At 40.1% G+C, this 23054-nt stretch overlaps 4 protein-coding genes across 8 annotated transcripts in view; 1 reads left to right on the top strand and 3 right to left on the bottom strand.

The window, feature by feature from the left end:
• Positions 1-2650: 2650 nt before the first annotated feature.
• Positions 2651-5906, bottom strand: ran (RAN, member RAS oncogene family). 3 transcript variants are annotated; one of them, XM_008420327.3, is made up of 7 exons: positions 5768-5906; positions 4801-4858; positions 4572-4656; positions 3703-3828; positions 3424-3611; positions 3157-3327; positions 2651-3046 (listed from the first exon to the last, which is right to left on the bottom strand). In XM_008420327.3, exons 2-7 carry the CDS (start codon positions 4843-4845, stop codon positions 3002-3004), a joined length of 660 nt encoding a protein of 219 aa, XP_008418549.1. In that variant the 5' UTR covers positions 4846-4858; positions 5768-5906; the 3' UTR covers positions 2651-3001. The 3 variants fall into 3 exon arrangements, with proteins under 3 accessions (XP_008418549.1, XP_008418550.1, XP_008418548.1); XM_008420328.1 differs by lacking the exon at positions 5768-5906 and adding an exon at positions 5674-5698; XM_008420326.2 differs by lacking the exon at positions 5768-5906 and adding an exon at positions 5053-5084.
• A 544-nt stretch (positions 5907-6450) lies between these two features.
• On the bottom strand, positions 6451-13199 carry ndufs8b (NADH:ubiquinone oxidoreductase core subunit S8b). Of its 2 annotated transcripts, none has more exons than XM_081611554.1 (7): positions 13107-13199; positions 9858-9906; positions 9715-9780; positions 8971-9060; positions 8382-8554; positions 8128-8256; positions 6451-8005 (listed from the first exon to the last, which is right to left on the bottom strand). In XM_081611554.1, the coding sequence occupies exons 2-7, from the start codon at positions 9904-9906 to the stop codon at positions 7874-7876; spliced, it is 639 nt and encodes a 212-aa protein (XP_081467680.1). In that variant the 5' UTR covers positions 13107-13199; the 3' UTR covers positions 6451-7873. The 2 variants fall into 2 exon arrangements, with proteins under 2 accessions (XP_081467680.1, XP_017162743.1); XM_017307254.2 differs by lacking the exon at positions 13107-13199 and adding an exon at positions 10564-10907.
• Positions 10024-19696, top strand: tbc1d10c (TBC1 domain family, member 10C). Of its 2 annotated transcripts, none has more exons than XM_081611550.1 (10): positions 10024-10190; positions 11277-11523; positions 13138-13237; positions 13407-13514; positions 14461-14567; positions 14780-14894; positions 15184-15249; positions 15524-15713; positions 15828-15985; positions 16997-19696. In XM_081611550.1, the coding sequence occupies exons 2-10, from the start codon at positions 11387-11389 to the stop codon at positions 19481-19483; spliced, it is 3468 nt and encodes a 1155-aa protein (XP_081467676.1). In that variant the 5' UTR covers positions 10024-10190; positions 11277-11386; the 3' UTR covers positions 19484-19696. The 2 variants fall into 2 exon arrangements, with proteins under 2 accessions (XP_081467676.1, XP_008418543.2); XM_008420321.3 differs by lacking the exon at positions 10024-10190 and adding an exon at positions 10961-11088.
• The window catches only part of rad9a (RAD9 checkpoint clamp component A), a 6799-nt gene continuing 3338 nt past the window's right edge, over positions 19594-23054 (bottom strand). Inside the window, exons 8-12 of the mRNA XM_008420323.3 lie at positions 22847-22953; positions 22684-22748; positions 22495-22590; positions 20628-20856; positions 19594-20001 (exon numbers count right to left, since the gene is read on the bottom strand). Coding sequence (XP_008418545.2) covers positions 19885-20001; positions 20628-20856; positions 22495-22590; positions 22684-22748; positions 22847-22953 — 614 coding nt within the window. The 3' untranslated portion in view covers positions 19594-19884. The remainder of the gene's footprint in view (positions 20002-20627; positions 20857-22494; positions 22591-22683; positions 22749-22846; positions 22954-23054) is intronic.

Here is a 23054-nt window from a genome sequence, read left to right as displayed (position 1 = left end):
TATTTTATTTGTAGTCTGTCAAGAGCAAAGATTTGAAATGGAAGATAAAATATAGGTTTCAAGATTTATTTATTTCTTTTACAGGAAAAAATAAAATCTAAAAAGTGTACTTGCATTCTGCAGAATTTCTGCCCAGGTCTCCCTTGCAAATGAGATCTAGATCTCAAGTAGTTTTTGACCTGATTAAATAATGGAAATGAAAATAAAATTTAGCCTGCCTGAGTCTGTACTTCTTAAAACCACCTAGTTACCCTACAAATTCTCAATTAGATAAGAGATTTGGATTTCATACGGCCGATTCTAACACATGAAGATGCTTTATCAAAACTAAAGCATCTTCAAATACACAAACTCTCAAACTTCTTGAAGTTTTTTTGAAGTAATTTTCCTACATAGTGAGCCTCTGGCTCGGTTTCTAATTGTTTTCCATTTGGGATTTTTTTGACAGTACTTTTGTTCTTCCTACTCTTTACTCTCAAAAACTGTTTTGTGGGTTGCTTGCATAATTGTTGTCATGTTTCACTTCAGCTACAAATGTACGATGGGTCTCCTGGCTGCTTCTCTGATTAATCCTGACCTATCCTATCTGCTGTGGTCCTTGGTCTTTCATGATGCCATTTGTTAACTAATGTTCTCTAACAAACCTCTGTGGCCATCACATACCAGGTGAAATATAAAATGCTGTTTTATTTTTAAATTACAATAACATGATAAAAGCTCAAAAAGCATGAATATTCTTGCAAGGTATTGTAGTTCATTTAAAGTAGCCATTTCCAAAAGTTGAGTCACGGTTCCACCGTGGATAGCAAAACACTGTATTTTCAATATTTTAAAATAAGAAAAGCTTCAAAAAATTATAATGAAATTTATACAAGTAGAATTTTTCAACAAGTATACTAATTGAAAAACAAGTATACAAGGTTAATTTGTGATTGCTAATCAGAGAACATAGTTTCATGTAAAATAATATAAGCTAATAATTTCAAGTAAAATGAGGTGATTAGCTAAGCTGTCTCACTAATGAAGGAATACATTTCTCCTCAATAACATGAATTCAGAGGGTAATAAAAACAACTGTGGGAAACTAGATCAAAGCCGCGTAACACTCCAGATTTGATTGGTCTTCTCTAGAACAACAGAGGAGAAATACCACAAAGATCAGCTTTAATGTTTTGAGAAAGCTTGATCTTCCAAGCTTGATGTTCTGCAGCTCTGCATTGCTGCAGCAACGTCTTAGCAGCCGGGGTTAAAACACTAGAGCCTCATGGGAGAATGGTGAACAGCATCATAACATACAGCAATATTCAGTCATTCCATTCTTCAGTTCAGGTGCGATAAACACTAAAGATCATTTTAATTCATAGTAATTACATTTGACAAGAATCAAATGTATCCTTTTGCATCTGTTGTTTTGTAATTTGCATTACTAAACTTAAATCATGAACCCATTTTTTATTTTTGTAAATTATTGGCCCCGGAAAGTATGCTGCCTGATTTTCGGCATTTTTTAGTGTCACTTGAACGCACCATTCATAGTTTCCAGATAAGTATCGATGCAGTAACAATAATACGCCACCATACTGACATGTGATGCAAGTTTAATTTAATTTAAAAAGGCTTATGGTTTTAAAGTAAGATAAGAAACCAAACGGCAGCTCTTTCTTGATGCTACACATTTATGCAGATGTGACGCAATACACTCATGTTTGTTATTAAAACAATGATTGTGTTAGATGGACAATAAATTGGTTTAGGGTCTCATTTAGGGAAAAGAGCAAAACTGGTTACACGGTGTTCACCATCCGTCTAGGACAGGGGTGCCCAAGGTCGGTTCTGCATGTTTTAGTTCTCTCCCTGGTGGTTGCAACAATCTCCTCAGCAAGTCCATGTTCCTCTTAGGCCTCTAATGAGCCATCATTTGATGCAGGTGTGTAAAACCAGGGCGAGAACTAAAACATGCAGGATGCCGGTCCTCGAGGACCGACTTTGGACACCCGTGGTCTAGGAGAAAGACATTACACGTCACATTGAACGTAATCAGCAAAACTGTTACGTAATTCATTATAATGGTTCAATGCGCCACGGGAGAAAACAGTGTTGCCAGTGACACCTAGTGGACAAAAAAGTGAAACATCACTACAGTTAAAATCTAGAAACCAAACCGGCCGTCAAACCCCCGCCCCATTAATTTCGGTTACAATTACACTATGAATCATCTTTAAAGCAATACCACATCTTTTAGAGAAAAATACAATATTTCTCTGTGGATTTAAAGGTAGAAGTTTCTGCATGCAAATTATGTATTGCACATTTAACAATCCTTTTGGATAAATTTAAGTTTTGAAAAACTGCCCAGCCTAGGGTAATTGCCCACCACTCAAATGTGTAAACAGGCAAGTATGACTTGCAAGCACAACTCCTTTCTTACAAAGCATGTCTTTGAACAGCGTCTGCCCTACATGAACAACTGGGACACCCTATTCCTTAACAGTGTAGAGTGAAGGGCTGAAATGAGATTTAGCCTGTTTAACAAATTAAATATGCCTTTATTTGCCCATACAGATTATTACAACTGAAATAACGTTTACATAAATTTTCCTTTGGATATTCTAGGTCTGTGATCATATCCAAAATGACTGAGGCAAGACAATTATATTATACTGAGAATGTTTTTATTCAAAGTTTATTCCCCGTAGTGCTTCCAGTACACCGTACAACAGCATTATGTGAGCTGGATATGTGCAGCGGAGGAGGGTGCTTGACGACGAAGAGAGCAGCATGTTGCCATGCCAAACAACAACACTAGGGTGGGTGTGTCATACAGTGAAATTAGAACCACGACTTTTGCACCAAGTTTTTTTTTTTCTCTTAAGTTTTAAAACGAAAAATTCAAAAATAAAAAAAAAAAATCTGAAAAGGGATTTTACAGTAAAGGGGGGAAAAACTCAAACTTCCTGTCCACAGCCGGGGAGAAAAGGGGGAGGGAAAATCAGAAAACAGGTTAGAGGTCATCTTCTTCATCTGGGAGTGCTGTCTGTGATGCAACCTGGAAAACAAAAGCGAGTTTTAGCTTCCAGTCGGGAATGGTTTTGACGAGCTACAAACAAAGCGCTGCAAGATTAAATTTGTGCCATAAAAAAACACATTTAGACTTACTTGAAGCTCTTCCTCATACTTGGCGGCAAGAGACGGGTCCATCTGGACCTCTGGGGGAGCGAGGGCTGGCATAGCCACAAACTCCAAGTTGGGATCGCCGATCAACTTCCTCGCTAACCACAGGAAGGGCTTCTCAAAGTTGTAGTTACTTTTGGCAGAAATGTCGTAGTACTAAGGAGAGGGTAAACCACAAAAGACAGACTTAGACCCAAGAAAGATTAGACCAGTCAAACAAACTCAGAATAAAAACGGGGACGTGTTCATTACCTGCAGGTTCTTCTTGCGGTGAAACACGATGCTCTTGGCTTTGACTTTCCTGTCTTTGATGTCTACCTTGTTGCCACACAGAACGATGGGAATGTTCTCGCACACACGGACCAGGTCACGATGCCAGTTGGGCACGTTCTTGTAGGTGACTCGGGAGGTGACGTCAAACATGATGATCGCACACTGAGCTGTTGAGGAAAAAAAAATCAAGTTAACACACTACACAAAGAAAGAGGCCAACCTAACTGCATCCCAGCCTTTTAAGATGTGGGTTAGCACCTTGAATGTAGTAACCATCTCTCAAGCCTCCGAACTTCTCCTGGCCGGCCGTGTCCCACACATTATACTTGATGGGTCCTCTGTTGGTGTGGAACATCAAGGGGTGCACTTCTACTCCCAGAGTAGCTATAAAAGAAGACAAGTTGTATGAGAAACATGAAACATTTCCAGAATTCGGCATGTATTTAAAAGCCTGTATGGATAAAACAAGTCTGCTTTAATGAAGCAACTCGATGAGCAGCTCTATTTTAGAGGGAAGAAGTTCATTTTCCCCCACCAGGTCTTGTATATTTTCTCCAATGTAAAAGCTTTGTTGGGTGATAACTCATCTGTTTTATCTAGCCTTCAAACCTTCCTATGAAGTGTTTTATAGAATTTTTTCTGTCCATGTGTACCATTTTCAACTGAGTTTCATGAATTTAAAATTCATAATCCCAATTTGCTTACATTTTGATTCTTTTTTTAAAACAGTTTTTAAACTTAAGGAATTTAAACCTGGCTTAGAAAATAGTCAAATTTGGTGAAATTTACTTCATAAATCTGTTTAAATATTTTAGCAGGTCATTGTTATAATAAAACCTTTCGCCTCCTTTAGAACTTAACGAAGGTTATATTTTTAATCATTTGTAAGCATAACTGTGAACATGGGATGTCTGTAAAGTCTAGGTATTTTATTTCCACATATGAAAAGGACACTTAACTTTATATATATTTAGTGCTAGCATTGATGTTCTAGCAGTACTGACATCACTGGGACACTTACAAGAATATTTATAAATATACAAATGACATCGCAAGACAGAAATGATCTGTATATCTTTTTCTGACTTCATTAAATTGCCTGGTGAACTTCATATATGAATACTCACCGACATACTTCTTCTCAAACTCTCCTGTAATGTGTCTCTTCACAAAAGTCGTTTTTCCTGTGCCTCCATCTCCAACCAACACCAGCTGAAAGGAAGAGATAGTAGTTAGTCCAAACTGGCTAGTACCGGTTCACAACTGCTAACTGATGAATGCCTCAAAATCACCATTAGAATCCCTCACCTAGACATAAAACCGAATATAATTGCTATTATTCAGTCGAAAGCTTACCTTAAACACCGCCACAGGTACGCATTGTCCCATAGAGTCAGCCATAGTTGCGACTTTTCTGAGTTGAAGAAAAACAGGGCGGGATGGTCAGTTGCATCTTGTCCGTTATCCCCCAGTTGATCATGCTAGGCTAATCGTGTTAGCAGTTACCCATTTTATGCATTTTAATTGCACCTCTAAAACAATATTGAATATAACAACGAGGACGTTGGGTGGTTTGTTTAATGTTTGAGAAATCAAGCTGCTACATACACAACTTCTTCTAGCATGTTCGATCCCCGCTAACGTTCCGACACGCAACAAACGCAGTGTTACGTTAAAGTCAGTGCGTTTAGCCTAAAATTGTGTCAAATAATACAGCGTTCTGCATCCAAATTTAAGGCAAATATCCCAAACTTTATCTTGGATGCGTGTTTAAACATCACTGGGCTGCTAACTAGCTTAGCAGCTAACCAACTGCTGGCGTTAGTTTAGTGCGCCATATGACGAGCGAGCGCACTTTTTCTTGTTCGAGTGGAACAATCAGCCCGAAGAAGCAGCTAATGTGTTCCACACTGCGGCTAACTTTAATCATCATCAACAGTCCACTAGCTGTATACATACTACTGCCCAAATTCAGAATATACGTTTTGAAAAATAAATAGATGCAAATACATGGATGCCAACAGTTCTGAAGAACAAAGCAGTGTTACGAGAGCTAGCCATACATGCTAACATGTTACCGTAGCATGGGCATGGAAGCCATTCTTTCCTACACGCTAGCGGCTAAGTTAGCTAGCTAGTAGTTAGCACAGCAAAGACAAAAAAAATCGATGGCGTGATCTAGCTTTTTATATGGCAACAGCCGCAACGGCTAATGAATCCGATAAGCACCTGAAAGGTTTCGCCTGCTCTGGCTGCCTTTCTGCTCAAATATAAAGTTGAAATTTAGGCCGAGCCGCAGTGAGGAAGGAAAGTAGAGACTCACCGGTGTCACTACGAAGAGAGGAAAGAGTAAATGGCTGCGTTCGCGGGAGATTCAGCGTGGACTATGAGTCAGTTTCCGCCCTGGTCACGTGACATGTGCAGCGGCAAATACGTATGAGAAACGTTTATTTTGCTCAAGTAGAAGAAAAAATATGCGGTCAAAGAAATTACCCTATTTACAGTAAAAGGGTATTTCATAAAAAATAAATAACTCTAATGAAGTACTGAGTATGATACAGACAGAAACATAGAGCTATGTGCAAATTATTAATAATAATAGTTATTATTATTATAGTAATAATAACTATTATTATAATAACAATAGTTATATAATAATTATTATAGTTATTATTATAATAATAGTTATTATAATAACTATTATAATAATAACTATTATAAGCTATAATAATAATAATAATAATAATAATAATAATAATAATAATAATAATAATAATCTGGCTGCATTTTATTGCTATGAAGTGGATAGAATCAAAGACCTTTGGAGTGAATTAGATTGTATGTAATTACATAAAAATTTGATGTGTCACGGAAAGTGCCTTGAAATGTGCCTTGAAATGTTTGAATTCATACAATGTATGTAAAGAAAGCTGACCTTTATGCTTGAACTCAAAAGCTGCCTTTAAAAATCAGTGTATCATTTCATATCATTAATTCAAACAGTCGTGGTTTTAAGAACTGCTTTATTCCAGTGGACTAAAAAGCTTTAATACTTTATAATTACTGACATAAGTTTAAGTTATACAATAAAAAAATACATATCACTGTGTCACAGTAATTGCTCTATAAAGACTGTGCAAAATTTGACATCAAACAGTTTAAAATCTGATGTCCTAACTTTGTGCAGTCAACTGTTTTCTATTTTCTTCGCTTAAATAAAAAGTAGTCTAAAGATCACTCTTTTCCTCAAAAATGCTTGATATACTTAGCCAGATTTAATGAATAACAGACCCCCAACGAGCTATGAGTAAGCTGGATGTTTGTGGTCCTGTATAGTTTGTGGCAGTGTTAATAAAAGACAAATATAGTTTGTTGTATCTAACGTTTCCATTTTAAAAAGATTTTAACTTGTCAGTGAAGATCTCGCCATAAACAAGTTTTGAAAGTGTCCGTCTGCATCACTTGCTTGTGTTAGTACCAGTGGTGCTACTCTTGAACTGTGATCGAGGGCCACGCAAAATTATTCCAAATGTTGCCCATGGAATCAGCGTTGCACTTTCAACAGCATTAAACCCTTATGATAAGGAATGTCAAATTCATTATAAAAATCTGGTAAAAATGCTGATGAGCTGTGACATGCTTCATAAATAAATAGATATTTAAATAAATGCAATAAACCAATTAATTAACACTTGGAAACACTCGCTGCACAGTCAAGTTAAAAATAAAGAATGCAGTGTGGATACTGCTCCAATTAATTGGACTAAACTAGCTGTATAAACAGCTGCGAAATAAAAAAGCATTAAAGGTAACAGTGGAAAACAGCTTACTTCAGCTTAATAGAAAACAGAAGGATTATAATCTGAAACAATGGCAAAAAGTCACATGGTTAATGAGTCCAACCTGACCCTGATTCAGAGAGATGAAAGCATTATATTAAGAAGTTGAGTGGATAAGTTGATGAATTCATTATAAATAGTGTGAATCACTTATAAAAGGCAAGCTGACAACCCAAATGTCTTAACTGATCTTTTTTCCATAAAAGTATTATTTCCTTCCTGGTGGCAGGTATATTCTAACGTAACAGTTTTAACACAATTAATCATCGTTTCCACCCATGGGTGGCTCTAGCAAGAAATGTCCACAAGACTTTATCCCACAGTTCAACCGAATGTAACGTCTTAAAGCTGCCACTTTGTTTGAGAATAGTTTGTTATAAGCTCACTGATACATTAAAATTATAGTTACAGCTAAAGGAGGGTCAGCAAAATAACATGACATTTTTCACCAGGCAGTGTACAATTGGTGCGTATCTGCAGCATGGCTTCCGTGCTTACCCCTAATTCACTTTTGCGTCAGTAAGGCTACATGTAGCTATTTCTTTTATTGCATATATATATGTTAAAATGCTTGTTACTGATGACGTAGCTCATCTGTAAAGATAATCAGCCTGAATGTTGGCTGCTATCTCAGCCTCCCATCGGTCTCCGTTGTTGAGCAGCTTCTCTTTGTTGTACAGCAGCTCCTCATGAGTCTCTGTAGCATATTCAAAGTTTGGCCCCTGGACAAAGAATCAAATGAGAAAACTGACTTTCAGGGTAATAATATACCTGAAAGACAACACCTTTTTTGTCAGGGGTTTGTTCGAGGCAAAACAGAAATGCAAAAATACTCTTTTCTCACCTCAACAATGGCGTCAACAGGACAGGCTTCCTGACAGAAACCACAGTAGATGCACTTGGTCATATCAATGTCGTAACGTGTAGTTCTCCTGCTGCCATCAGCTCGAGTCTCCGCTTCAATAGTAATGGCCTGAGGAGAAAAACAAAATGGCCAATAGTGGAATGAGCTGAAACAAATTTAGGAGGACATTTTTTTTTTTTTTTTGCTTATTAACACATTTTTGAAATTCAACGCATGTCTATCTTTTTGTTTACCTGAGCAGGGCAGATGGCTTCACACAGCTTACAAGCAATGCAGCGCTCCTCTCCATTGGGGTACCGGCGGAGGGCGTGCTCGCCTCGAAACCGTGGCGACAGCGGACCTTTCTCAAATGGGTAGTTGATGGTGGCAGGCTCACGGAACAGGTAGCTCATGGTCATCGCCAAACCTGCAATGAATTGTCACAAAAGAGTAAATAAAGGACTGGTGATGACTTTAATTGATGCACTTTTTTAAATTTAACAATTGTATATAAAAAGGAGAAAATCTAAGATTATTTTTATGAAAAGCTCCAGAGAAACCTCCGTGGATTCATCTTTGATTGTTTGTGGCAGCAGGGCGCCCTTCCCCTTATCGAGTCAAATTAATTAAAATCATTTTAAAATTAAAGCGCATTGGGTATTTTAAGCTACCAACAGACTCAGAAGCTGTGTTCATCACTGGGCAAAAAAAATTGTAATGATCAACAAATCAGCTTTCCCTACACAGTGAGCAGTTGTTTAAGTTAAATCTTGGTCTTCTCATGACATTTGACAAGAAAACACAAATTTTAGCTTCAACTCCATTGCATGAATCAGCTCTGACCTCTGAAAAGCTCAGTCCATAAGAGGGTTGTTGCAGCCCGGTCAGTGATGGACCTCAGATCAGTTGGCTGCTCCTGGGCATTTACATACTCTACCAGAAGAGAAAAGAAATAAATATGTGGTTACATAATCTTTTTGCTTTGGTCATTTTTCCTAAATATGTCAAAAGTGCGCACATCCTTAGAAACTTTCACATTCTTTCACTTTACATCCACAAATATCAATGTATCTTAGTGAGACTTCCTAACATACTTTAACACAAAGATGCACATTTAACTGATGTAAAATTAAACATGTGCTCTTTATCCAGTCTGACTTGAGCAATTTTCCAAAAACTTCACTCTGCATGTGTGAAAGTATTTAAACTTTTATAAAGATAAAAGTTTAAATACTTTCACACAGCAGACATACTATATTTAAAAGAAAACCCCAAAGAACTCTACAGTAATATATAAATTATAATGGAGAAGAATATGAATATTTTTACTCTGTAGCAAAGTAAAATATATTAAAAATTCAAAAGCTATAACAGGTACAGCTAAAGAAAAATGGAATAAAATCAAGGCAATGCAAACATTTACAACCAAGTATCATTTTCTTACCAATTGCAAATTATGCACTACTTTACCATATGTGGGCCAGTCACATAAAATCCCAGTAAAATACAAAAATTTGTAGTTGAAACATGTAAAAAGTTGAAGGTACCACTTTCGTAGTGCACTACTGTATATAGTCCAGTACTTACTGTAGCCGTCTCTCGGTGCGCTAACGCTAAGTGTGCGCATAACACCAGAACCATGTCCAAATGTGCCTGGAGATGCACAAACACAAGAGGTGAGCCAACATCATTTTAGCACGCATGCATGTTATTATAATGTGGTTTAGTACCTTGCTTCGAGTAGCAGTGTAACAGACGCACTCTTAATCCAGCAGACATCTGATTAACAGCAGAGAGGGAGAAAACAAAACATACAAACAACAATCGTAATGTAAAAACCAGAAAACTGTGAAAACATGAGAGAACCTGCAGGTAAGGAGAGTGCCAGCTGAGGACAGCCCTGCTGTAATCTGGCGCCCCAAATCCCTGCTGTATGACGTATTCGCGGAACGCCGGGAAAATAGGAAACCAGATGTACGGACTGGGTTTTAAGGGTGTTCCGTGATTATAAACCAATTACCACCATGTAGCAAATTTATGTGAACAAAAAAGACAACGAAAAGGTAAAATGTATTCTTTCTTCTAGCATAAACAACATGTAAAAAGAAAACGGCAGCTATTATGGTTGTTGTAGCGATTAAACCAGGTTTTGGAGGGTTTTTTAGTTCTTTTGAAGACGGACTGAATGATGCACATAAACACATGGCCCAACATCGCTTAATTTACTATAAGGCTTTATATTTACGTTTTTCAGATAAAACGTGTTTGTAAGTCTACTCTAAAACGCTTATTTTGATCATAAGTCGCTGCTTCCCAGTTGTAGAGCTGATCATTTTAGGTGTATTTGCCAACAGAAAACAAACCATATATATTCAACATTTCTTGGTAAAAGTGTCAACTACATGTTCAGTTTATAATAATTTTTACGGTGCATACCTTTGGAGCGAGATTTGTGATGAACTCCACCGGTCCCTGAACTGCGCAGTTTTAGAAGTGCTGCATTCAAAGCGGCTCGTTTATTGCCCTTTCTGTCTGTGTCACAATATCTTCACCCTGCTAACCTTTTGACATTTCCCCCTTAATTTGTATTACTTTTGACACTATATATTTGCAACGCAGCTATTTGGCAATGCAGTAGGAAGGGATTTTAAAAGGCTTAAAAATATATTACCCTTTTTGTACAAATGTGTCATGCTATCAAAGTAATATTAGTTTCACTTCCACAACTATTTAGGATCTTAAAAAAGAAAAAAAAGGGGGGGAAAAACGTTAATAAAGGACCACAGTGTGTGTCAGAGGAAAAGTGAGTCAATGCATTGGCAACAGTAACAGACAAGGGCGGTGTGCAGATTAACAGCAGTAAATAGAGAGAGGAAGTTTATCTTCTACTTCCATTACTGGAAGACCTCACTCTACACCTCTTCTGGAAACAAATGCGCAATAATGAAGGGAATCTAAAAGGTATTTACATTTATATCACATTTCATTTGATGGTGTGTCTGGTTGAATGGCAGGAAGTCAACACTCTATTAACTTCCTGTTAAAACTCTCTCAACCCTTAGTCAAGTGCGCGGCAGAGAAAGAAATAGCAGCAGAAGTAAAAACATGTAGAGAACAGGTAGGCTACTGACTACTATTGCTTGGTTCAGATGGGATTATTACTCCTCAAGATGTGCAGCCCGACCGTCATGAACTCTTCATGACTGGGGATACTTTTACAAAGTGAACCACAAGAGCCACCGTCTTCTCTGCTGCGAAGATGTTGAAAGCATCGAGTCAACCCCACAGGCATCAGAGCGAGGAGGACAGCTCTGGGTCGGATGCCGGATCAGAGGTCAGTCTAGAACCAGAGACGGACCGGTTTGGCTTCATTCTGACCAATGGATCCACAGCTGGGTGAGTACACCTGCAGGATGCTGGAGAACTGCAACTTTACTGTCAGCAGGGGGTTATACTGCTATAAAAACCACATGCACCGCTCAAGGAAATAAGATAGCTTTAAAAGTCAAGTTCAGATACAAAATTTAAAATCACTTAAAATACTAGCTCTGACTAATTGATATATAAATAATATGCAAAATATCTTAATGGGTTTAATCTGCTTGAATTCACGAGGTTTGTATATTCTCCCACCATTGTAATGGTTTCTCTTTTCTAATTTAACTGATGCAAAAGTTTTTTTTTTTTTTAACAAAATGTTATTAAAGGTTTTAGACTAGCAGAATCAGCTTGAGAAAATGTGCACGAAGGGCTCCCGAAATGAAAATAACTTTTATTTTTGTCTTTCCATGTCGAGACCAGGAAGTTATACCAGACCACATATCTGAGAATCGGTTAATGCAGCAGAGAAACGTGCATTATACCCACTGACACTAAAAGAGAGAGAAAAAAATAACTAAATAAATGTTTTGCACAACAAAATGGCAAAGTCACGAAGGGGGCAAGAGTTAATGAAGATTAACTTTTTAAGATAATTACCTAAGTACTTTTTAAGATAATAAAGGGAAAATGCACCATCTGAAAACAGCACAAAAATAAATAATGCATAATATTTGAGTAATGCTACAATGAAAACCATTTTAGGCACTTTTATTATATTATTACGAGAAAAGATAGAAGCTAGAGGTAGAAGATTACTTCTATAATACTTTATTAATTTAAAGAATAGACAAAAAAGGTTGTCAGGTTGTTAGAACAACATAAACAAGCTCACAAAATATTTTCTAAAAATCAGAATATGCCTACAGCAATGGTTAATACTCAGTGTATATATGAGGCACTGTGAGATTTCTTCACTATTGTAACATTGCTTAAAAAAATGAAAGAAATTCACAGTTTATATATAGTGTTTATAATTTCATTAATTTGAGCTTCTTTTACTTTCATAGAAACTAAGTTTCTATGACACGGCCTGTCAGCCTCCTTTCAGGCAACTCACTGGCAGTGTGCAGCAAGAAGTGAGGTAGGGGCAGCGCTGCATTATCTTATTTATTAAACAGTTTGATGCATCTTCAGTTACTCTGACAGTTGCTCTAACATCTCACAAAAAGGATTTTAAAGTGCAGGTGGAGTTTAAACAGGATATTTTAAACCCTGGATAAAGTTTTATGCTGCAAGCGGCCGACGCCTGCTGCAGCATCACACATCAGACACACACTCACACACTTTTTCCCATGGCAGCAAGTGAACACATGACACAGTGATGGTGGCAGGTGAAGCAGTATCAAATCAGAGTAGGAGAGGCTAAGCAACCTGCTACCTGTCGTCTTCGCATTTTCCCCATTGATAACATCCTGACCTGTTGCCATGGAGACGTCAAACTGCTAACGTGTGGTTTTCCTGTTTCCTGCCTTGTTTTTCAGAGGCGGCTCTGCGTCGCTGTGCAGTAATGGCACAGAGCATCACTGCAGGCTGACTTTAAAAGCCCCTAGAAATTAGTTCATAGGTTATCTTTTACAAAATGTGCTAAAATTACTCACTTGGTGTCTTGTGTGCTGTGTTGTGATTCAGGAGTGTGGGACCATCCCCTGAGCTGGTCAGGCAGAGGGAAGCCAAATGGATCAACATCATTGGCCAATGGGACCGCATCTTGTTAAAGAAGAGCAGCAAGGTGTGTCCTGGTGGAGAGACGACAAGCAAATAAACTCTTTTTTTTAGCTTGACATAAAATTGTAAAAAGAGCAGAATAGCCTTGTTTTTTTCACTGCCACGACAAGCCAAATTGTTTGCTGTTAAAATGGTTTTGTAGGGATTCTTACTGGATCTTGATGTCTCTGCAGGTCAAGCTGCAGTGCCAGAAAGGAATCCCTGCCTCGCTCCGAGCGAAGTGCTGGCCTCTGCTGTGTGGAGCATCAGAAAGAATGAGACAAAATGAAAACCTCTATGAGGCAAGAGCTAATATGTTTTCACTGGAGTTAATGCTCTCTTTTTTTTGTTGTTGTTTTTTTGTTGTTTTTTTTTTGCAAAAAAAAAAAAAAAAAGATGCATGGTTGTTGCAGTAATTTGTGAGAAACTGAAAATAATTCCCTGATTATTGTGATTTAAAAATGGAAACTTGTTTGTGCTACATGCAACCTTGCGTTAGCATAGCATTGCAAAGTTAAGTTAGTTCACTAACTAAATAAAAAGGTGAAATTCACTGACTGAGTTTCACAGTGGTACATTTCAAGGGTCTGTTTTCTGATTATGTTGAAGGTTATCAATTTCAATCAATAACAGAAAACTTGATTTGTAGGTACAACCACTAAAACAGGATTTTTATTCTGAAGTGTGCTAAATAATGATGGAGGAGACTTACTGTAACTGTTCAACAGACAGAGTAAGCCAGAAAATGTTATTGTTAAAGAAGGTGGCTCTACACAGAAGGCTACTTTTAAGCAAATTCATGCTTAAAGTTAAGTGGAAGGAAAAATTCTGCTGGAAAAGGGTGCACAAACAACAAGTATAAGCACAGACTGAGAGGATTGCAAAGTAAATCCAAAAATTTGCCCGATGTGGATGGTGAGTACAAGAACCAAAAAATGAAATTGTTGCTCCAGAGTCCAAATGTCCTTTTTTCAGATTAAGTTCTATTAAGCATCGCACTGGAAATCAGGATCAGGAGGGAAAATGGAGAAGAACAGAATCCAAATTCCTTAAGGTCCACTGTGACATTTCCCAAATTAGGGAGCTGTAAGAGACAACCATAAAAATGAACATGTAACCCTTAAAATCTATCACTACGTATGCAGCTAATGTTTATTGTACAACAATCAGTGTTTTTACTACATTAGATAAATCAAGTTTGCCGTTTTAACTCTGTGACATTGGAATATCAATGACTTGTTATTTCAGTCTCTAGATTCACAGCCAGGCCTGCAGAGCTGGGTGGATATAATCGAGAGGGATCTAGACCGACAGTTCCCCTTCCACGAGATGTTCCTCTCTAAAGACGGACACGGGTGGGTTTGTTTTCTACGCAGTGTTTCTGCCAACAAGCTGAGTGGAGAACAACTTTATGACGCCTTCAGCTACTGCATCTGCAAGATAAATCTTTGCCTCTTCAATTAAAACAGATAAATGTTTCTGATTGGTGAGAATGCTTGAGCTGGTTGCTCTGCATGTGCTATGTGGTTGATTAATGTGGTGTGTGTGTGTGTGTGTGTGTGTGCAGGCAGCGGGGGTTGTTCCGGGTGTTGAAAGCCTATACTCAGTTCCAGCCAGAGGAAGGTTACTGCCAGGCGCAGGGGCCGGTGGCTGCGGTGCTGCTGATGAACATGCCTGCTGAGGTTGGACCAAAAACACGTTTCTGTTCTGCAGACTGGGTGCAAGTTCACATCGAGAACAATCACCATGACAGGGAGAATTGTTTCTGTCAGGGCAGACTTATAGGTTTTATCTGTACTCACTCATCTCGTTCATATGTCTTTTTTAATGGATGTTTCTTTTATTTAAAAACAAGTGAACAGGAATCAAACAACCTGTAGAGGTGCCCATGTGCCTGCTCTACCTTTGCACTCTTGTTTTTATGGGGAAGTATTTGTTTTTACTAGCCAAACTTCTGATCATGTCTGGCAGGAGGCCTTCTGGTGTTTGGTTCAGATCAGTGAGCAGTACCTTCCTGGATACTACAGCCCTCTGCTGGTGAGTGAACACCTAAGGCTTCCTTCATGTTTCACCTTTACAAATTTAAATTTCAGACTCAAACAGATGAATGAATGGTGCAAGGAAAGGTGGAGTGATGAATGGAGGGCAGATGCAAAGGATGACATAAAAACGAAGAGATAGAGACCTTTTAGAGTACCTTCCCGTTCCTGTCCATACTGTTTTATAGGGAAGCCTTTTTCCTCTACCACATCAGACATTTCCAGGAGACACACCTGGTGTGGTTCTCTAACACACCCGGTGTTTTGTGTAGGAGGGAGTCCTGTTCGACGCAGCCATCCTTTCCTGGGTCTTGAAGAAGACGTGCCCGGCTGCACACAAGCACCTCCAGCAGCACGGCGTGGAGCCGCTCATGTTCGCCACCGACTGGTTGATGTGTCTGTTCACACGTCACCTGCCCTTTAACACGCTTCTCCGAGTGTGGGACCTCTTCTTCTGCTACGGTGTGTGTGTGTTTTTACACCGAAAACTAAATCAAATCGAGGCAATGTGAGTTTTATGTTGGACGCTGCAGTTGCGCAACTTATTGGTGAAGTTGTCCCACCTCTGCCGTCCAGGTGTGAAGGTGCTGCTCCAGGTGGCGGTGGTGCTGGTGCGTCGCGTCCTGGGCCGGGCCGAGCAGAGGAAGCAGTGTCCGGGCCAGATGGAGACTCTGGAGAGGCTGAGGGGGGTCAGGGAGCACGTCCAGGAGGAGGAAGAGACTTTCATAGCAGAGGTAACACTGAAAAGAGTTGGCACTCCTTGTTTGATCATTCCCTGCAGAGGAAATATACATCAGGTCACTCTTTTCGTCTAGAGGAGGGGAGTTCAGAGTGCGGCCCAAGGGCCATTTGAGGCTCTCCGACAAATTTTTTGTCGTCCTTTGCTGCAATTCAAGAACTATAAAAATGTGGCCTCCCTGATTGAATTAGATGAAGACTTTTTATTTTTAATTATGACAAAATGATCACAAATTAAAACCGTATCATAACAGAAAAGTAATATATTTTTATATTTTTGATTCTGTATGACTTCTCCACAAAATATCTCATTTTGTTGAATATTTCTAAATGTATTCTGTAAATTTAACACTTCAAGACTAATTTAATTTCTAGTGTGTGACCTTGAGCTAATGAAAATGTAATTTTATTGTGTGTACGCTTGCAAGTGGACGTCTGAATGACAAATAAGTCAAAGCATTTATCTTTACTCAGCTTTTCTCCTGTAAGAGCCACATCTTGTGACTTTTGCTGAAACTTGGCTGCATCCAAATCTGAATTCATTAAGTTATTAAAATTGGCTAAATAGAGGAAGAGTTTTCAAATAGAGTGATTTAGATGCTGTTTTTTGCTCAGAATTGGCTCAGTTTACTATTGAGAAGAAAAAAAACAAACAATTTTTTGGTTTGTGAGTCCATTTGATTTCACTAGTTTGGCTCATGTGACAAAAAGCTTGAACACCCCTCGGACTACAGAAAACCATTACTGCAGAACCATTATGAAAATGTATCAGATCACGCTTTTATGTAATAAAAAGTTGTCTTTTCAATAAATTACATAATCAGGGACACACTAAAGATTAACCCAACAACAACAACCATGGGACTTTTATACTATTCTGATTTAAACTCAATTGAAACTCGGTATTTAACTGCAATAAAACCACATTTTGTCCTCCTGCTCTTCTGTCCTGTTATCACGAGTCACTCTTCCCAATTCACAGCTGCCTTCTCTCCCCCCTCATTCAGGTTTGTTCAGTACCACTGTCAGGTAAAGACTTGGAGAAGCGGACGGAGAAGGAGTTGGGAAGGTGGAGGAAAGACAAACCCTCGTCTACGTTCGACCCGCGGGGTCGTTGCTATGGGTATCGGATGGCGTGGGCGAGAACCCGACAGCAGAAGGAAGAACGTGAGCAGAAAGAGAGAGAAACGGGGAATCTGTCTGTTCCTCTCGCCCGCTCCGCCTCCACTCTTTCGCTCTCACCTGCTCTCCTTCACAAGAGGTTTAGGAAAGGAGGAAAAGGCAATCCTGGCGAGTGGGAGGCCGGCAACAAAGTTTCGAGGCATCTTTCAATGGGAGCAAAGGACGACTGGAGAAACTGGAGTGACGCAGAATTCAAGAAAAACGTCCAAGACGTCAAAGAGGAGGATGTAGTTTCAGATGGGCAGAAAACAGAAACAGAGACTAAACCAGCAGAAGAAAATAAACCAGAAGAAAACAAAAGTCCGCCAACAGAGAACCAAGAAGAAACGGAAAAAGTAGAAGAACAAACTGAGTCTTTGGAAGCAGGACAATGTGAAAAGGAGGAAAGTAAAGAGGCTGGAGAAAGCACATTTATTTTAGAAAAGACAGAGGAGTCTCAATCTGTTGAAAACAATCCCGAAGCTGCAGAAGAATCAAATGAAAATGAGCAGAAAGAGGAGCCGAGTGACACAAACCAACCACAAGTACTGGAGGAGCAAAGTCAGGAGAGTGAGACTGTAGACATAAATGAGACAGAGAACCAAAAAGGTCTGCAAACTGTGAGCCAATCCCACGTTACTGACGAGCAAAGTAACAAAAACAATGAGGAGAGCGGGGATACAGAAATAAGCAGTGAGGCGGAGAATCCAGAAGAGCTGCAAAATACGAGTCAATCCCACATTCTGGAAGAGCAAAGCAATGAGCCGCAGACTGAGGTGACGGGTACGCACGAAGAGGCAGAGAACAAAAATATAACCACCATGGAGGAAAATCACGCAGAGATTCAGAGAGAAAACACAAACGCCGAGTCTCACACAGAGTCATGGGAGGAGCCAGCTGGCACAAAACCAGAGGCTGGTACAGGAACTGAAAATCCACAACAGCTGCCGCTGGACGCCATCACTGAGGTCACAGAGACAAGAAGTGAGACAAGCCTGGACTCGGAATGTCACCGAGACCTGGATCCTAAAACCGACACGGAGCAGGAGCAAGAAGTGATCACAGAGACGCGTAGATGCCACAGCACTGAATCATTTGTAGAAACAGAACAGACAGAGACCCACCACTCCCACACAGAGACAGAAACCGATGTCCTGGCAGAAAAGGTGGCCGTGCAGGAAGATTCACAGACACCATCTACACCTGAAAGCACCCTTCAAGAGGAGGAGAGTGATGCCAAGACTGTGGCTGAATCAGAAATTGAAGCAGTAACGGATGGCCCTGGACAGGAAATAGGGGAGGTGGTTGTGCCTGTACATGCACAAAGTCAGGAATGTGTTTGTAACCCCAGAAATTCAGAGGAGTTACAAATACACGATGAGCCAGACGAGGAGGCTGCAGAGAGCGCACCGCCTCCAGAAGAAGGTGAGATTTTAACACAGGATGAGACTGAAGGTGAGTCTGATCAAAAACAAACAAGCTCTTCTGATATGCAAACACCTGAAGAGTCAGCAGCTGGCGCTTTGGAGAAAGCAGAAAGCACGGAAAATGTTCAAGAAAGCCAAGCAGGAGAGAATAATGTCACCATTTCTTCTGAATCAACAAATACTGACAGCGACACAAAAATCCAAGACAGAGTTCATCAGGACGTAAAAGATCTTCCTGAACTTGACGACGGCAGCCAGGAGCAAACCTCTGCGCGCCGCAGCAGCCGCTCCTCTGCCGATTACTGTCTGAGGAAATCCTCCGGCTCGCGCGGCTCCAAGGTCACGCGTAGGCTTTCAGAGGATCTCTTCAGCGGTCCTGAGAAGACTAACCAATCCCAGTTCAGCGCCAGTCAACCAGAATTACAACCTAAGGAAGCAAAATCAGAGCAAGCCGTTCCCGAAGTGACAGATGATGTGGGGGAGCGACAGGAGCAGCAGCCCGACGCCTCCAAGCGCTTTGGACTCTTCCGCAAACTCAAGGGAGAGCAGCCCAAAAAGGCCAAGCCGAAGAAGAAGCCCAAGATGCAGGTTCCCAAAATCTTGATTCAGGACTTCAGCGACATGATGCCAGCGGACGAGCCGGCGGTCCAGGAGGACGCGGAAGAGAAGCTGAGCTCCAGGGAGAGGAGGAGGAGGCGGAGGGAGCAGGAGAGGAAGGAGAAAGAGGAGGAGAAGCTGAAAAAGAAAAAGGAGAAGGAGCAAGAGAGGGAGAGGAAGAAACCGCAGACCAGGGGGAAAAGTTTTCAAGGTCAGAAGGAGAAAGTTGGCGATGATATCGCTAATCCTGCAAAGACTGGTTCACAGATCACTAGAAATTCTGTTTCTTACGCTGAATCTTACTTTTAACAAAAAAAAACATCATCTGATTTTAGGTCACATTGTTTCCCCTTTCTTGTTTGGGCTCAACCTTGGTTTATACTTGAACCTTTTCAGATGTACATAAATAATAAATACTGTTTATATGATATGAAAGGCAAATTTATTTTTCTTTGGTGCAACTGCTTCTCCGTCAGCCAGACAGAGTCAAAGTAAAAACGAACTGAAGTGCTTCATGCGTAGCGTCACTTCATCACAGTTTTTAAGTTCAACGTGAACATCAGAGTCCTCAGTAAAAACAGCACAGCGACGTCTGTCCAGTAAAAACAAAAAGTCGGCTCCAAAGCGTCAGTTTTTTTTCCGTTTCAAGTAATCCAGGTGTGGTGGTGTAACAGCGCTCCCACGTTTCGCCTCCGTCAGATCTATGGTCGTCATTCTGCCTCAGCTTCATCCTCGCTGTCGCTGGCCAGCACTTCCTGAGTCGGAAGCGGCTGCGTGTTCATCTGAGACGAAGGAGGAAGGACTGATCCGAAGAACAGGGAGCGGAACTGTGGGAGAACACGGAAAGCCGTTAAAAAAAAAAAATGTATCCAAGATAACTACTTGGATATGGGGCAGCGACGGGCTTCAGAAAATGTTAGCATTTCCCGATGTGCCATACAGTAGGTGCGTATCCCCTCCCTGACCTGTTGCCGTTTCTAGCCGGTCAGCTGGCTGAAAGAAACACTTTTCCCTTATCTCCTGATGGATAATAAGACAATAGACAAAGGGTGTCATATTTTCTGTTTCTATTTATATTTAATCATAAAACAGGAGACTGAATAATATTTTATACCCTTGTAGCTCAGTAACTGAAAAGCCTTTATCGGGGTTACAGCTGTCAAACCCTTCTAAAAACTGCTGAGCAGCTTTTACATGTTTCCACTTGCAGAGAATGGAAGACCTCCCTGCCATCACCCTAATCTTTAACTCCCTACACAGATTGCCTATTACATTCAAAATGTTGATATGAATTCGACTCAGTCAGAGGGAATCAAATATTTATTTTAAATCTAAATCTGGCAGGGGTAAGAAAAATTCGGGGCTCAACTATATTAATGCATCAATACGTGTGATTAAATAAGTAAGTCAAACCCTAGAAAGTTGCATCTCACTATCTGAGAAACTCTTGTACCTTTTTATCTGGCGGTTTCTCTGGATCATCATCATCTTCCTCCTCCTCCTCACTGTGCGTCCTGGTCCTATAATTAGGTGCCGGGGGCTTTCTGGATGTGGCTAATGACAGTGGGGGCGGGTCTGCGGTGGAGGGACCTGGTGCTGCACTGGTATCCATGGCAATCAGATAGGCATCCATGTCGTCATTCATGAAGTCGTCAGGAGGATGCGACTGGTCTGCGTCGCCTCTGAGGAGACAGTCAGAGAGGATGAGGAAGAACGTAAAGAACATATCCACTTTCTGAGTTGAATCTATGTCAACTTTCTTTCTTTCTTGTTTATTTAAATGGGAACAAATGTTAAGTATCAAAGGCCAAACATCTGTAGCCTTAGTTAGTTTGCGATGCGTGTCCCCAGATGGGCCTTTAACAACATCAATTTAAAAGACAATTAAAGCAACACAGCAATAACGACACGCTTTTTCATATTTCGCAAAAGGCGAAGACGTGAATAGAACCAAATGTCCTGATGTACTTTAATAATTAATGACTCAAAGGAGCAATACGTGTGTCTCCATTTTTGTCACTTCCGTCTCATTTACTACCAGAATAAGTTATAGATGATACATCTGGACTAAAATCAAACAACCTTAAAATAAACAGCAGGCAACAAACTGTGATGGAAACTTAACATGTTTACATTTTAATCAAGCTTTTCATACAGGCGAATCTCTTTAACTATCCAAAATAAGCTCACGCTCAAATTGATGTCAGAACATTTAATGCTTCCTCTGACTTACAGAAAACCTTTGCTAACACATCCTGTGACTCCTCACATGTAGTTAACGTTGTGTTGCCTGTACTTGTTTTATGCTAAGATAATTGATTCAGTGATGGCAAATGAGTTTTATGTGTCAGAATATTTCACAAATGATCTGGTCTTTTACAGGTTCTGAAATTACAACTAAGTTAATTAAACACAACCCACCGTACCGTCATTAAACAGAGATGAAGCCAAACATTGAGAAGTTGGGCATGTGAAACGAAGTGCAGGTCCTCATTTAGAAGCTTGTAAGGAAACAGCAGCAATAGCTAGTTGGTTACCATCTGATTTTATCTGTTTCCTAAATGGAGGACATTTGACAAAGACATTGCTTAGCAGCTTAAATGGCCTAATTTTAGCCAAGCTTCTCTATCAGCAGATGACCTTACATTTGACTCTAGAATGCTTTGCTATGCAGAGCAATTTGTGGTTAGCGTGGTGGTTTGCAAGGGATGCAGGTCTTGTCACAAAAAAAACAACCCAAATTATCACCGCTTCACCACGATGTTTGACAGCTGGAATGAGGCGTCTGAGCTGATATTGTTTGAAAATGGTCGTATGAACCGACTCAAGTGGTGGGGCAGCAACCAATGCTGACCTCGCATCATTGCTGACATCTTGAGAAAGATGGAGAGCTCTAATTCTGGGACATACTGAACTACTGACCACAGCAGCCCACAATTATATCAGACAGATCCAAACGAAATAACTCTACAGCTGTCAGTGTTGTGGATTATCGCTAAAGAACTAGCAGCCGCAAGAAAAAAAAAAAAAAAAAAGTCTCAAGCACAGTGACTTCCAGCTGATATGAATCACACTAACATTATCCACCAGGTGGCATGAAGGAGTAAATACTCAGGATTTCCTGCCTGTCTTTGAAATGAGTCAGACAGGAAACATTGACTGGAAGTTAAAGCATTGATCCGATTTTCATTTGTTCAGCGTTTTTTTTTTATTTTTTGTATTTTACTGACAGCTGACTGGTGTTTCAAGGCTTTTATAGGCGTTCTCTACAGAATAATAACCAATAATGTCTGTTTGCTTGTTTTTTTGGGGTTTTTTACCCTCTGTTGCTCTTTTGAAGATCATGATCATCCGAAAGCGTCGCCAGCACAAAATTCCCCTCCAGAACGCTGTCTGTTACTGAAAGCACCACAGGGCTGACACAAAACACACACAAAATACGCACATCAGTGGCCAAAAGTGGAACAATTATCTCAATATGTGAACACTCTGAAAATAAGCACGCTCACCTGCCTGGCTCATCAAAGTACATAGACACGGGGAGGCCAGTGGACTCCGCAAACAACAGCAAACCCTGGAGGGGAGAAGATAAAGATTTATCTCAGACTCTGGACTAAAAGGAATCCAGTCATTTTGTCAAAGCGATCACTGTTTCTCTTTTATCTGTCACACCCGAAATTCCTTTAGACAAAAAGTGATGCTGTGGTGAGCTTTCACGGCAAAGTGGTCGAACTCATCTGCAGCGAGGCACAGCTCAGTTAGCATAGCCTTCGAGCGCTCTGAGAGGGAGAAACAAAACAGAAAAGACATGAAATGAAGACCTAACTTCTACTTCTGTTTTATGTAACTAATGTGCAAGAGCATCTTTGGGTTTGAATCC

The sequence above is a fragment of the Poecilia reticulata genome, chromosome 10 (genome assembly GCF_904066995.2).
Source record: "Poecilia reticulata chromosome 10, P_reticulata-male-v2, whole genome shotgun sequence".
Classification (NCBI taxonomy): domain Eukaryota; kingdom Metazoa; phylum Chordata; class Actinopteri; order Cyprinodontiformes; family Poeciliidae; genus Poecilia; species Poecilia reticulata.
Note: the sequence above shows the minus strand (reverse complement) of the source record. Positions and strands in the feature narration are given on the sequence as shown.

Excerpts from the sequence above, each read along its gene's own strand:
- tbc1d10c (XM_081611550.1), top strand. The coding sequence starts at position 11,387 with ATGTTGAAAGCATCGAGTCAACCCCACAGGCATCAGAGCGAGGAGGAC. Across the intron at positions 13,515-14,460 it reads AAAATGAAAACCTCTATGAG|TCTCTAGATTCACAGCCAGG; the intron begins GCAAGAGCTAAT and ends TTGTTATTTCAG. Across the intron at positions 15,714-15,827 it reads GGACCTCTTCTTCTGCTACG|GTGTGAAGGTGCTGCTCCAG; the intron begins GTGTGTGTGTGT and ends TCTGCCGTCCAG.
- ndufs8b (XM_081611554.1), bottom strand. The coding sequence starts at position 9,906 with ATGTCTGCTGGATTAAGAGTGCGTCTGTTACACTGCTACTCGAAGCAA. Across the intron at positions 8,257-8,381 it reads AAGCCATCTGCCCTGCTCAG|GCCATTACTATTGAAGCGGA; the intron begins GTAAACAAAAAG and ends TTTTCTCCTCAG. Across the intron at positions 8,006-8,127 it reads CTGTTGACGCCATTGTTGAG|GGGCCAAACTTTGAATATGC; the intron begins GTGAGAAAAGAG and ends TTCTTTGTCCAG.
- ran (XM_008420326.2), bottom strand. Across the intron at positions 3,829-4,571 it reads GTTTGAGAAGAAGTATGTCG|CTACTCTGGGAGTAGAAGTG; the intron begins GTGAGTATTCAT and ends CTTCTTTTATAG. Across the intron at positions 3,328-3,423 it reads ACCGCAAGAAGAACCTGCAG|TACTACGACATTTCTGCCAA; the intron begins GTAATGAACACG and ends CCCTCTCCTTAG.